Source organism: Miniopterus schreibersii, assembly GCF_964146895.1.
Source record: "Miniopterus schreibersii genome assembly, chromosome: 1".
NCBI lineage: Eukaryota > Metazoa > Chordata > Mammalia > Chiroptera > Miniopteridae > Miniopterus > Miniopterus schreibersii.
The window spans coordinates 3,456,818-3,471,989 of NC_138101.1; the positions used below are offsets into that span (position 1 = coordinate 3,456,818).

General features: G+C 51.4%; 1 protein-coding gene across 4 annotated transcripts in view; it reads right to left on the minus strand.

Moving 5' to 3' along the window:
- Positions 1-15,172, minus strand: part of STK32B (serine/threonine kinase 32B) — a 616,411-nt gene that overhangs the window by 522,022 nt on the left and 79,217 nt on the right. For all 4 annotated transcript variants that reach the window (XM_081137972.1, XM_081137973.1, XM_081137971.1 and 1 more), the window contains exon 2: positions 13,661-13,716. In XM_081137972.1, the coding sequence (XP_080994098.1) occupies positions 13,661-13,716 (56 nt within the window). The remainder of the gene's footprint in view (positions 1-13,660; positions 13,717-15,172) is intronic.

Below are 15,172 nucleotides of genomic sequence, written 5' to 3' on the forward strand. Positions count from 1 at the left end.
TCACTTTGCTGGAATCCTCTGGAAAGTCTTTGGCTGGCTGCATCTTCACCGACCTTGATGGTCAGGATTCTAACCCCGACTTCACAGCTCAGGCGAGCCAGCTCAGAGGACCCCGACTTCACAGCTCAGGCAAGCCAGCTCAGAGGACCCCGACTTCACAGCTCAGGCGAGCCAGACCCAAGGACCCCAGAACCAGAGAGGCAGGAGCGGAGCTGGGACCCAGAGCCACGTGGGTGCAAGGCTGGCACTGCCCTCCCGAGGCCCCTGTCACCTGACTCAGCCGACCTTCGGGCACTGCCCCCCCCAGCTGGCGTGCACCCGAACGAACGCTGCTGAATGAATAAACAGCTAGTGTGTGGCACTGAGGGGACTATTATGTTTGCAGGAGCAAGATTCTGGGAAACAACCAATTTGGGGGGAAATCAGAATTCGATACCATTGCTAAGAGAGTGATCACGCTGGGCCCGCTGTTCAAATGTCCTTCCTGACGGGAAGACAATGACTGTTAACTGCCCAGTGTGCCTCACCTTTCTCTTTATAGCAGGGCAACAATTTTCCCCAAGGAGGCAACGTGACCCATTACACACTTGCAGCCAGAGGTGGCCATCATTCTGCCAATGAGACAGTCTGCCAGGGGCTTCCAGGAAAAGTCTTGTTTCTGGATAAAAGGGAACAGCTACAAATGGTCCACTTTTCTCCCCTCACCACCTTCTTGTCTTTCCTACCTGAACACATATGTAACGTCTGGAGCTGCAGCAGCCATCGTATGACCACGAGGCTGAGAGCCTCTCAGAGATGCTGAACCTGTTATCATAAAGCTGCCCACCTTCAGGCTTCGTTATCCGAAAAAAACAAACCCCTCTTTGTTTCGGCCACCATAAGGCAGGTTTTATGTTTCTCACTGTCCAGCACATCCCCATGTGATACACAGCACAGAAAGCCCATGCGGCCTCTGGTCCATGGTGGCCTCACTGGAATGATAGAAAGTTGGCTTCACAGAAACAGAGACCAAATGCATGGTTACAGAAGGGATAGGGTGGGGGTGAGTGGGAAGGGGAAGGGGAACATAGTAATATTGTGATACATTTGCACAGTGACGATTACTAGAATTAGTAGGGTGATCACGCTGTAAGGTACAAAAATGTCAAATCACTATACTATAATACACCTGAAACTAATATAACCAATATAAGCTTGCATACCAACTACTCTTAGGTAAAAAAATAAATTAAGAGTTGGCCTCAAGAAAAATACTCCTTTGGATGAGTGAGTGCTTATTAAATGACTTGGGCCTGGTGCCATGCTGGCCATGAAGATATGACAGTCCCCCAGGAACTCAAGGTTTAATGGGATAAACAAGCGACACTCAAGAAAGCCAAACTCCTCACGGTGGGTCCCTGGGCCCTCCATGCCTGACCCCTGCTCCCCTCCAGTCCCATTTGTTACTCTCCTCCCTGTCCACTTCCAACCCTGGCCTGGCCCTGCCATTCCTGTGACTGTCATGCTCTTCCCCACATGTCCAGTCTCGGGGCCTCACCTTCTTAGGCTCTGCTCATGAGTCACCTTACGAGGGGGGCATCCCCGACCTCCCTGTGTGAAAGAGCCAACCCCTCCTCAGCACTGTCCTCCCTGCCTGTTTCCTCCAACACCCTGACCAGCTCCTGCCACCGCACATGCATCTTGGTTTATTTGTTTACCCACTGTCAGTCTCCCTCACCGGGTTGTAAACCCCAAAATAATAGGGGTTTTTCTCTCTTTCATTCACTGTTCCATCCTCAGTGACTAGAACAGTGCCTAGCACAAAGCAGGCATCTCGTTGATATCTCTAGCTGGCTGAATGGATAGTCACTATTTAGGAAAGGACAGCGACCGGGAAGGGTGAGCACATGGGGCTCAGGGACCGCAGAAGAGGGATCTGAGCCAGGATATGAGATTAGGGGAAGGCCTTCTGGAAGAGGCGGCATTTGAACTGTTTCTCAGTGGTTTGGAGTTGGCATCAGGGAGATAGAGGCATAGGGGAGGGAGGATGGGGTGCATTATGGGGGGAGGGCACAGCCTTACTAGAAGCAAAGTGATGGGACATGCCGTTAGCATGTGAGATGCGTCAGTTTTCTCACCTTCCTCATCTGTAAAATGGGCTAAGAGTAGTAATTACCTCAGTGGTAGTAAGGAGGCTACATGGCAAGCATGTACTAAGTTATTTATTGCTATTGTGACTATGGTCACCATTCATACATGTTCTGAAGGTAAGGGTGTTGTAGACATGGGCAGAAGTCGCCCAAGAAGGACCTCAGGAACAATTTCCCAATTGCCTGGTGTGACGGTTAATTTTATATATCAGCTTGGCTGGGCCACGATCCTCAGACATGTTGTCAAACATTAATCTGAATGTGTCTGCAAAGTTGCTTTTGGGTGAAATTAATTTCTGATGTATTTAAATCAGTGGACTGTGAATAAAGCAGATTGCCCTGCATAATATGGGTGGGCCTCACCCAATCAGTTGATGGCCCGAGTAGAACAAAGACAGACCTCCCCTGAGCAGGAAGGAACTCTACAGCAGACAGCCTCTGGGGCTGAACTGCAACATCAGCTCCTCCTGGGTGTCTAGCCTGAGAGCCAGGCCTCCAGATTTGGGTCTTATATATGTCTATACACACACATCCTGTTAGTTCTGTGTCTCTGGAGAAGCTTGACCAATACATTTGGCAATGAGTCAGCCGGGATCAGAAGTCAGCACCTGAATTCAACTTCCCATGGGCCCAGGGAGTCACTGAGGCCACCAGTGGAGGGCATCTGGCTTTTCCCCACAGTTCCCTCAAAATGCTGGTACTTAGTTCTAAACTCTTTGTCCCCAGTCAACATGTAAAAAGGGACAGCACCAGGGGCGGCATCCCGGGGGTGTGTCCTGCTATGCTCTGAGTCACGATGGCCTCTCCTAGAGGTGCTGAGAGACAACACACCCACCCCGCTGACCCTTGGCCTCTGAGTTCCAGCCCGAGCTGGGCGATGCTCCCTGGTGTTCACTCAAGGTAGAGACAAAGGTAAGGGACAGGTGACAGGTGGCCTTAAATGACATACCTAAGGTTGGTGTTGTGGCTGAATCACATGTCCCAAAACCCATTAGTTGAAGCCCTAACCTGTGGTACCTTAGAACGTGACTGTCTTAGAAGAGAGGGTCTTCAAAGAGATAATTAAATTAAAATAGAGTCATTAGGGTGGGCTCTAACCCAACAGGACTGGTGTCTATATAAACAGAGAAAAGCTGATGTGACGACACAGGGAGAAGGTGGCCGTCTATACACCAAGGACAGGCTCCAGAGGACGCTAACCCTCCGGACTGGGGGGCCCACCTCCGGCCCCTAAACCCGGCGGTAATTCCTGCCCATTACGCCCAGCCCGAGGGACTTAGTCATGGCAGTTAGCAAACTCACATGGCTGGCTTTTGTCCTGAGGGCACTAGGGAGCTTCAGAAGGGTTTTAAAAGGGGACCCTAGGTATACAATTGTGAATGAGTAAATAAAACAAAGAACAAACAAACACCACGGGAAATCAGATGCGAGGAGGGCGGAGGAGGGGCATTCTTTCCGACTGCAGGTGGAGGAGAGCTTGAGGCAGCTCCAAGGGGTGACCATGTGTTTTATGAATAAATTAATGCCACTGTCTACGCACACACAGATCCCTTGTGGAATCACAGGGGCGGCCACGGTGTCAGGAAACAAAAGTCATGGGGCCAGGGGCCAGGGGCCAGGGCCAGCCTGGTGATTCTGACGCCCTCGGTGCTAGAAATGTGTAGTTAGGGTGACTCGAGGTTGGAACCGCTCTGTGCACGTGGAAAGGCCCAGGAAGGCTCACCCAGCGGAGGGCATGAGACTCATTGTGGGAAGACGAGGGAAACGCGCACGAGCAATGGAGTCTGTTAAACTGGTCAGTAACGGGTCAGTGCTCTGGCCGAGGCCCGAAAGCCATCCATGAGTGAGCCCGCATTTCCTGCGATGTTCAGCTCTTACGAAAGTGAACCTGGGAGCCAGCAAATTCCTCCAAAGTACGCCTCAAGCCGGCACAGCCTAATTAATATCAAACGAACAAATATTTCACTAAAAAGAAATGGGCTCCACCCTTTAGGAAAGATGTCTGCGCAAACCATCAAGGCTTCCAGGATGAGCATCGCATTTCAGAATCCTAAAAACGATTCTTGCATAAGAATCACAGTTTCAGGCTCCAAGAAATTAGGCAACGTGCCCAGAGTCACCTGCCTGAACCAGAATTCCAACTCAGCTCTGCAAGACTCTGGAGCTGAGGCTCTCTAACCATCATGCTAGAGACTGATTAACTCACCACTTTCCTGAGAAGAGCAACCATGTATTCGGGGTCCCCACTCAGCAAACACAGTGCTGGCTGGGCATCTCCCACACTTCTGCTGCCCTCGCCCCATGACTAACTCCGTGCCTGCCTCAGGGCCTTTGCATGTGCTGCTCCTACCCCATGGCTAACTCCGTGCCTGCCTCAGGGCCTTTGCATGTGCTGCTCCTGCCCCATGGCTAACTCCGTGCCTGCCTCAGGGCCTTTGCATGTGCTGCTCCTGCCCCATGGCTAACTCTGTGCCTGCCTCAGGGCCTTTGCATCTGCTGCCCCTTTTGTCTACGGTGTTCTTTCCCCCAGATCTTCGCATGGTCAAAAAAGCTCTCCTGCCCTCCTGGGTCACTGCGCTCCTCTCTTCCACAGAGCAATGGTCACTGCTGAGACACCCTGTTTATTGTCTGCATGTTTGTCTGTCCCCTACTGAACTGTCAGCTCTGTAGCATCACGGGCCTCGTCCAGCTGTACGTCACACACAACCACCTAGAACACTGCTAGTCAGAGCAGCGGCCACAAACGTGTACCATCCAACTGAAAACCCTGCTGTGTGTTTCCAGCGTGCTACCATGACCTCGAAGGCCCAGCAACTTAAAAGATGAAAAAGATTCCAAAGACTATATTTTTAAAGGGGAAAAAAACCCAAGTCAGATGTTTCTGAACATCCAAACTGATAAACGCATATGTAAAATCTAATCCCTGCTTAATTCCAAAATGGATTTGTTGCAGTCTGGGCCCCAAATTGGTTAGTCTGCTATTAATCAAGTATTTCTTTCACACCCTAAATTCACATGCACCTGTGAAGGTCTGGAATGTGGGATGAGACGACTAATAATATATTTGCATACGGAAACGATCACCACGCATAATAAGGCCGCAGGGAGTCTGGAGTCTTTGGGTCCTTGCTCTTCCTTTGAGGGAGTAAAGGACTATTATCACCTGACTCTGCAACACTTTCTGCTACTTTGTGTGCAGACTGCCTCGGGCGATTCCATGCATTTTAATTAACTCCCCATTTATTTTGCTTCAACCCTCTGGCGGCGCTTTAAGCAGAGGGTGCATTGCGAATCCAGAAAGGACACCTTTGAAGCAATTCTCAGAAAGTTCTCCCACAGGTCTCCCCCCCCCCCCCAAGGATCAGCAAGCCCTGCCCTCTTCACCCTCTCTGCTGGTGCAGGAGCAAAACTTCCGAGGCCCCAGCATCAGGGGGGTCAAGAGGGGAGGGGCGGGTGGAAATGAGGGGGCCGTCGTGAACAATTAGAGTCTGCAGCGGGGGGGATGAGAATGGGCCTCAGGACCCCGTTCCAGAGACAACAGTGTAAACCAGTCAGCTAAATCTCATCAGCTGATGTTCACTGTGTTCTTCACTCATTTATATACATTCACTTTATGTAACAGCCATTCATTTACCATATGTATCAACATATGTTCTCAGCATCATTTATACATATGTGTATCTATAAATATATTCTGTGTGTGTACACACTGTGTAGTGGGCATGTGTATATATGCATACGTGTGGCTATGTGGATAAACGTGTGTGTGTGTATATATACTGCTATGTGAGTACATATATACACGTGTGTGTGTATACATCCTGTGTATGGGGGTATATATGTGTACATATGCACCTATATGTTGTTTAGTGGGTGTATGTTTACCTGCATAGACATACACATAGGTGCGCATACACTACTTAGTGGGTACGTATACATATGTATATGCATGTGCACTGCTTAGAGAGTATACATGTATATGCATGTGTATGTATGCATTATGTGTGTCGATACATGCATATGCATGCGTGTGTATGTATACACATGTGGATGTATACTGCTTACTGGTGCGTATGCTTGCGTGTAGGTGTATGTGTGCACATATGCAGACACTGCTTAGTGAGTGGGCATGTATATGGGTATGCGTAGTGCAGACATGTGTGCACACGCACACCGCTTAGTAGGTGCTGGGCTACACGGGTGAACAAGGAGCCACGGCTGCCCTTGCGGAGCTTTTGTCCTGGTGCAGGAGCCGGACAACCAGGAGGACAGATGAACAAACACACAGAGTCCCGGCTGGTGACGGGCACTTTGATGCAGAGGGGACTAGAAAGGTAAGGGGTGGGGAATGCGTGGGGTGGGGTGGGTGAGAGGGTGTTCAGAGAAGGGCCCACGGAGGGGACGTCTGAGAGAGGCCTGCATGGCATGAGAGAGCCTTGCAGATACCCGGGGGTGGCGACGGGGGCACAGCAAGTGCACAGGTCCCGAGTCAGCAGTCAGTCCAGCATGTTGGAGAGATGAGAGGGGCTGGAGAGGGCGGAGCACGAAGTCGGGGGCAGAGCGGGTGTCAGAAGAGCAGGCGTGGGCCAGACCGCAGGGCCTCGTGGGCTGACACAGAGACGACATCCATTTGCAGGAGCACACGAGCTACCCTGTGCTTCAAGCCGCCACCGGCTGCTGCGTGGACGGGGCTCCCTCCTCTCTCCCGCTCAGCACTGCAGGAGGCAGCATTGCCCGCGTGCTGAGCACGGAGCCGGGTGCTGAGGGGGCCAGGCGGGCGGTAATGACCAGTCCTGAACCTTCGGGAATCTCTCAGTCTGATGGTGGAGGCAGATGAGCGACCTGAAGCCCACTCCTCAGCCGGCAGTGCTGAGGGCTGGCGAGGCGAAGCTAAGGGAACCGGGCTTCTCCCGACACCTCCCTCCCCGTGGGTACCTGAACCCTTCCAGAACCCACCGGGCCAGCCAGGGAAATGCCAGCATGCCGGCTTCAAGACCTGGGGCTGCAGGGTACCACCCCTTATTTTCAGGGTAAGCTTTAAGGGCACCCTGGGCACTCCTGGTTTCCAGGGGAAGGAGGAAAGGTTGGCAGAAGCCATGTGACTGCACCAAGTCCACAGGGCTGGAGGCGGCAGGCCCGGCCTCCTCACCTCAGGGGCCCGGGCTCTTTCTTCCAAGCTCTGCTGCTCCTAAAACCAGCGTCCAGTGCTGGCCACTGTGGGCACTCTCCTGACTCCACTTCCTGCAGGCTGCATGCGGCTAAAGCCCGTTTCAATGCAGGTTCTGTATCTGGGACGGACGTGTGCCAACAAAACAGGTGTGTGCGCCGTGGGGTCCTCTCTCGGCCTCCGATTGACCCTATGGGCTGTTGGGGGGCAGGATGACAGGTGTCTGGTTCCCAGAGCAAACACTGAGCTTCTCACTGGTCAGGATTCTCCGGGTGGGAAATGCTGGGAGCCCGACACGATCTCCCGTAAGCAAAACAGGATGCTGGTTCCGCAGATGGTAAGGACAGTGGACCGCGCATAGGGACGGAAAAGCACAGAGACGGTGGTACTGGGGATGCCTCCCCGCGTCCTCCTCAGTCCCCTCCACACCAGAGGCCGCCCACTGTCAACACCAGGACTGTCCGCTGGAGGCCCGAGGCCGGGAAGGAAGCGCTGCCTGGGGCCGGCCTCCACCAGCGCCGACCTCGGAGCTGGGCATGCGGGCGTCGGCTGCTGCAGCCGTCAGCGGCCTGCAATGCACCTCTGCACTGTCTCCGCAGGCCCCGCAGGGAGGCGAGGCAGGTGCCACAGTGGCCAGTGGCTTCATCAAACAGCCGTCATCAGCTCCCTTCCTTTCCGTGCGTCACTCCCCCTCTCTCGCAGGCGATTCCCCGGATCGCCTCCTGATATGCGTGCATTCAGCGGTGGCTGTCAAACCAGCTCCTGGAGGGACCCGAGCCCAGGGGGTCACCAGCAGCACCGGCACCGGGCGAGGCAGGCAAGGAGCCAAGCAAGCAAAATGCAGGGAACCAGGGGCGGCCGGACAGACAGAAGCCAGGGAGCGGTGCCTCCTTCAATTCTGCACCCAGGCGCCTCGCGCACCCCAGGCCCCACTCCGGCCGTTGGGGCTCCCTCCCCGTCCACCTCTTCACCGGTTTCTGCCTCTTGGCCCCACCCCTCCGGGTTCTTTCCTTCCACAGACAGACCTGCACTTTCAGCGTCTGTTGAGGAAAACGGTGAACAAATGCAGACCTGTTTCCTCACCGCCCAAGGCCCAGGAGTGGGGGGTGCAAGCCGTTCACCTCCGGTTCTGTGGAAGGATCCTGGATGGCCGGGCTGGGGCCACACAGCCACTCTGAGGAGCAAGCACTGGTTTAGCTGCACAGGGTCCATGTGGCTGGCACATCACACGCCGGCTCAGAGGGGACGGAGGGACCACAGTGACCGGCAGGCCCCTGGGCCACGGGGAGTGAGGCGGTGGTCTCCAAAGGAAAGGGGTGTGATTATAACAAGAAAGGGGACTGAACGGCTTGCAGGGGAGTAAAAAACAGCCGCCGCCACAGGTCTTTGTTCTTGTTCCATTTTACCGATGAGAAAATTCATCTCGAGTGTTCATTTACTTTCCCGGGTCCCCTCAGCTAACACGAAGCGGAGTCAGCCCGACGCCCAAATCTCAGAGACGTACCAACGACTGTGCTGGGCCTCAACTGTCCCGAATTCAGCCCTGAAAGGTTATTAAAATGTCGATAAATTCCCGCTAAAGTAGCCTGCACTGTTTATGTTGGTGCAGCACTGAGGAGGCACGAATGTCACATGAGATTTCTGTCCATTCACAGGTGCTCTCTCCTGATAACCAAGGCTATTGTCACAGTTTAACAATGGAATGTCTTTCTGGAAAACTATTAATAAATGCCTGATATTGAACTTGCCAAAGACAGAAAGCAAAGCCTAAATAATGCAATACAAGGAGGGTGGTTTTCTCCGTCCTGAGCCGGCCCCCTCCGCCTGGAGCTTAGTAACAGGCACGCAGACTTCTGCACTTACCTTGCAAGGCGGCGATTACCTGCTGTTCTGACCAGAACAGAGCTCGGTTCTATTGCCCTGAAGTAAGCCAGCTTCATCCTGAATACCCGAGGTTTGTATACATTCCACGTGAATTGGGGGGTCACCAAGAAATGGCTAGGACCCAAAAGTGGCTTAAAAATAGAGCCTCTAGACACCTTGCATTTTTCCAAAGGTCCGTGAGAGCCATATTTAACAATGATGCTCTGGACGACAGGTTCTGAGAGCCAAACCAGCAGACAAACAGCAGCACAAATGGAGGCAGAAAAGCTAGACAAACCTTCCAAGGATGGTGACGGGATATAACCAATTTAAAAATCATGAGGCTCTTCCTGAAGGTGGCTGGAGGTGACCTCCGCAAACGGTTCTCTATTCACTTGACCCAGAAAACCCCACAAGATCATGCACCTCAAGAGAATCAAATCTTCGTGTTCACTTTAAGAACACCCGTGAGACCGCCCAGCCGTCGAGGGTATGCACATCCGAAAAGCCACCGAGTATCTGAAGGATGTCACTTTACAGAAGCAGTGTGTGCCGTTCCATCGTCACAACGGTGGAGTTGGTGGATGTGCTCAGGCCGAGGAGTGGGGCTGGACACAGGGTTGGTGGCCTGAGAAGAGTGCTGAATGTTTGTCACACGTGCTTAAAATGCAGAGAGCAATGCTAAACGGAAGGGTTTAGATGTAGATTCTCTGGTCGTTGAGCACGTCCAGGTGAGCGAAGCTCCCAAGATGGGGCACAGAACTTACAGAGCCCGTGGGCGGGTTACCCCACGCAGGAGCTCTCCCTGCCACGCTGAGGTGGTCCTGCTGAAAGAGAGACTGTTCCTAAGCCAGAAAGGAGGCCGCACAGAAGGAAAAGATAGCCCAGGAGAAACCGAAGAAACAAAAATTTAAGGCCCGGGAGTAAATTCAACATAAAATAAATACTAATAAAAGTAAAAGCAGAAAAAAATCATGAGGCTGCATGCTACGAGATTTGGTGGCATGCCATGAACAGGTGCAGAGGGCTCAGGACCAAAACTATAAATGACACCAGGGTAAAAGTGATTGTTTCTGTGTGTTCTGTGTGGTGCCAACTGTGTTGTGGACGAAAAGACACGCCTCAAGTTTCCTTAAGTCGTGAGATGCGCAACAAGAGGATGACAGACAAGGGACAGTGAAGGCTGGAGGGGATTTTTAATCTCACTATCCATGAGATTACAGGCCAACTTCCTAAACTCTCTGGGCCACACTCTCCTGAGAAATCTAGAGGAGAGGAAGCTCCAGTGTGGCACAGACACTCTGCCCGACTCTGTGGCGGGCCCCTAAAGGTCACTGGACGCAATTCGGCAGAGAAGGAAAGAGAAGAGGAAGGAGGTCTGCACACCTGCCCAAGAGGCAGAGCAAAACAGTGTGAGTCCAACCAAGTTAACTGCTTGTTAAAAGTACATTTTCAGCCCACGCCAGTTTTGCTCAGTGGTTAGAGCATCGGCCCTTGGACTGAAGGGTCTTGGGTTCAATTCCAGCCAAGGGCATGTACCTCAGTTGCAGGCTCAATCCCTGGCCTGGTCGGGGCTGTGCAGGAAGCAACCAATCGATGTGTCTCTCTCACATCAATGTTTCTCTCTCTCTCCCCCTTCCGCTCTTTCTGAAAAGCAATGGAAAAAATATTCTCAGGTGAGGATTTAAAAAAAAAAAAAAGTACATTTTAGAAGAAATACAATGGAATCCAAAGTCTCTACAGAATATTCACAACATCCAGGATGTAACCTAAAACAACTCAATGTATAAAGAACCACAAAAATGCGTCACCCATTCTCAATGGAGGTCAACTGTAAGATGACTCAGATGTTGGAATTAGCATAAAGGACATTAAGACAGCTATGATGACTATGACTATGCTCATGCTACAAAGGGCAATGTGGTACAAATAAGTGAAAATGTAGGAAATCTAAGCAAAGAGAAAAATGCTTTTCTAAATCAAGAATTTCCACCTAGGCACATCACAATTGAACTGCTGAAAGTCGATGATTAAAGGAAAATCTTAAAAGGAAAGAGACAAAAGTGACACGTGACACACCAGATAATGGTTCTAAGTTTCATGACTTCTCATCAGAAACTATGGCGGTCAGGTAACAATGGTACAGAATCTTTAAAGTACTACGGTGAACCCTCAATATCGCAGACCTCAATTTAACAGGCTTCGGATTAATGGGCAAAATTCTGATCTGTATGTCATACGTGAAAATTAACGTCCCATTAATTTTAAAATGCTTTTAACCAAGATTTTCTTATAATTAAATTAACACGTTATTTTTTTAGTTATTAATTCAGTTATTTTTAGCAAATAGGCCGTATGTTGGAAAAAACACTGCAGTAATTTTGCCAACATGAATAAATATTACACAACTACAGTCTACATATTTAAATCCAAGAGTCACTGCTTGTGAACTGTTTGGTGAGTGATTAGCACATGATCACGCCATCTCGAGCAGTAATGGGTTCTGTTGCCACGAGGCACAATGTGACTTTCTACAGCAGTTTTAACATGTGCAGGCCAATGTTCCCACCGGTGTGGGTTTGCTTACCCTCGCTGACTGGTGAGTGCACACATTTACTAGACCTATTCAGTATAAATTTAAAATTACAGTAATACATAGAGAAAACTTTTCTGTGAAATTAAACTGTTCATACATTCTTAATTTTAATTATACATATGTGTCTACATAAGTAAAAACAGGTAAACTAACTAATATGTCAATTTTTTAACATGTGCTTTCTGAAAACCTACTATATTATATATATAACGGACTTTTGGCTTTATCGGACACTCCCTCACCTGAATTAGTCCATTACATTGAGGTTTTACTGTAATTAGGAAACAACTGCCAACCCAATAACCTGCATCCAGTAGAAACAGTCTTCAAGAAAGTAGGGGAGTAAATGCAGTTCAGTTAAAATAAAATTAATAGAGAGTACATTGGCAGGAGACTTGCACCGCATGAAACACCGAAGGAAATTTTTTTCAAGAAATGGATATCCATATACAAAAAAAATGAACCTGAACCCTTCACATCATATAAAATCTTAATTCAAAATGACTCACAGAACTAAACCTATAAGCTAAATCCATAAAGCTTTTATAAGAAAACACAGGAAAATAACTTTGTGACTTGAGTATGTCTTCTTGAGCCAAGTTTTCTTCTACAAGTCACATCAAGCAATAACCCTAAAAGGAGAAACTCAATAAATTAGACCTCATCAAAATGTAAAATGTCTGTGCACAGAAACACACCACTAATAAAATTAATAGGCAAACCACAGTTTTGTCAAGAATAGTCTCATATCTGACAAAGGGCTGGTGTCCAGATACATATCTGACACCTCAATGATTATAAGTGAACCCATTTTTTTTAAATGGCAAAAAGTTTTGAATAGAAACTTCACCATTAAAGATATAAGACTGGTCATGAAGCCTAAGAAAAACATGTCCATCACCATTGCTCATCCAGGAAATGCTAATGAAAAGCACAGTGCGATCCTGCTCAGCACGCGGACACCTGAAGTGAGAAACTCGGAAAGCGCCGCACGCGGGCAAGGCCGCGCGGGAGCGGAACTCCCAGCAGGCGTGTAACAGCGGGGCCGCGCCTGAAAGCCTCCGGGCCGTTTCGCACAACACTAAACAAACGCCTGCTCTACAGCGAGCGACTCCAGCGGCAGATACGAACCCACGAGAAGTGAGATCACAGGCTCGCGAAAAAGACTGCAAATTTTCACAGCGACGCTCTGCAAAACCGCAAAAACCAGAAATGGTCTTGGAGTCTGTCGTGATGCCAATGGATTCACAAACTGTGATATGTCAACAGAACGGACTATTATTCATCAGTAAAAAAAAAAAAAAGTGCTGAAACACAGCGAGATGGATGAATCTCAAAAACATTATGCCAGATGCCAACCATTACGAAGCCTTCCTTACACAAAAGGGTCCTTCCTGTAGGATCCCATTTATGCACATTAAGGTCTCGGTACTGTTGCGTTCGGAGGATACATTGTATCCATGCTCAACAATAATACACTGTACACTGACCATTTTGTCAAGAGGGTAGGTCTCACGTTAAGTGTTCTCTCCAAACAAACTTATTTAAATAAAACGCCTGTGCGGCAGGAAGGAGCTGGCATTGGCCATCTCGTAAGTTTGTGCAGTTTTTCCGCTTTCCTCATTTAGATACTAGAGGGAGAAGCAGCCTCAGCGATCCTGACATAATTGCCTTTGTAATTCACCACACCGGGGCTGCCGTGGTAAGTTAATTTTCAGAATGAAATTACAGCGGATCCCAAGGAAACTATTCGCACTTCCTCTCGCATTTCCAATTTGCTAAGCCCAAATCTTTCGGTCCAGCCGTGCCCGGCGACCAACAGAAAACCCGACGCGCACGCACGAGCCCGGCAGGCAGGACTTTTCTATTGTGTGGATGAAATTCTTCAAGATCCATCATCCTTACCTTTCCGAAGCTCCCTTTACCGATGGCCCGCAGAATCTGAAAATGGTCAAAGTTGACTGCAAAAGAAAAAAGGGGGGGGGGGGGAGAAACAAGTCAGACTGGCCAAACCTCGTAGCGGCTCCCGAGAGTTCTCACCTACACACCTCGCCGCTTATTCCAAACAGCTTCTGGTCTCGTCGCCACTGAGTGGGCACTTCTGGGCCTATTCCGTCCCCACCCCAACGTACGCACCTGGCAGTTAACACCTCCCCAGTGGGTACACAGGGGACGGGATGGCAGAGACCCTGGGCACTTGGGTTACCAAGTTCCTGGACGTGCTGTGCTGTCCCCTTCACTAGAATGACCCTTCCCCACTTCTGGTCCCCACCTCGTCCACCGGCCCTCTCGCTTACTCACTCCGACATCGTCTTCCCTGAGTGTCGAGAGGCTAGTCCTGCCTCCTTTACAGAAACTCTCAACCCTCAACCACCAGGACCGCGTCGCGGTCCCCTCCTGCTGGACGCCGGCCTCGGCCCTGGCAGCGGGAGCTGCTGGCGATGACGCGCGCCTCCCGGTGTGGCCCCGTCGCCCGCCTCCCTCGGTGCCGTACTCCCGATGGGTTCCCCGTGCTCGCTACTTCCAGCTCCTCACTCCAGCCCGGCTTCTATCCATAACCCTCCCGCACAGCGGTGCGTGGCCACGCGCTACACCCGGCGGCCACCTTCTGGCTCCCTCCTGGGCCCCGCTCGCCTTTCTGAAGCGCCTGCCTGGCTTCCAGGGCAGGGCTCCCTCTCGCTTTCCGCTCCGTCTGCACACACAGCCCCGCCCTCCCAGTTTTTACACACTGGAGCCCATCGAGCCCGCATCCTATGACCCCCCCCTTCTCACTGGCTGCGGGGTTCCCATCACCACGAAGGCCGAGGGCTCTCCGGGGCTTCGCTGGGCTCCAGGCTGTGTGCACGGATCCCTGCCCGCCCCGCAGCTCCTCCTGGAGGCTTCCAAGCCACCTTAACCCCCACGGGTCCGAAGCAGGGCCCGGGATGAGCAGTTCAACATCCATCTGACCTCAAGCTCAAAGCCTCGGAGCGCATCCTTGACTCCCCTCTCCCGGCCCCACGGCCAGTCCTTCAGCAGGTTAGGTCCATTCTACCCCGTCTCTCCCTCTGTCGGCCCCGTGGCCACTGCCACTCTCCTCCCCCCCATCACCTGCCACGTCCTCTCCCGACTCTCCTGCCGGAGGCGCGAGCTCCAGGCTGCTCCACTGCTCAGGGGACAGAGCAAAGCCCTCCGAGGGCTCCAGGCCCCGCAGCCTCAGGAGCACCCGCCCCACCCCACCGAGCGACAGTGAGCCCGCCTCCTGTGCCTGGGCAGCTACTCTCGGGTCTTCAGTGCCCTTCAGGCCCCACACACGTCACGCTGGCCCCGTCTGCTCTGCAAACAGAAGGCGGCCCTCACCCTCCAGGCCAGCCCGCCCCCCGGCCACTGAGCCGCTTTCCTCCGGGACACGTTACCCGCATCAGCTCACACGGAGCC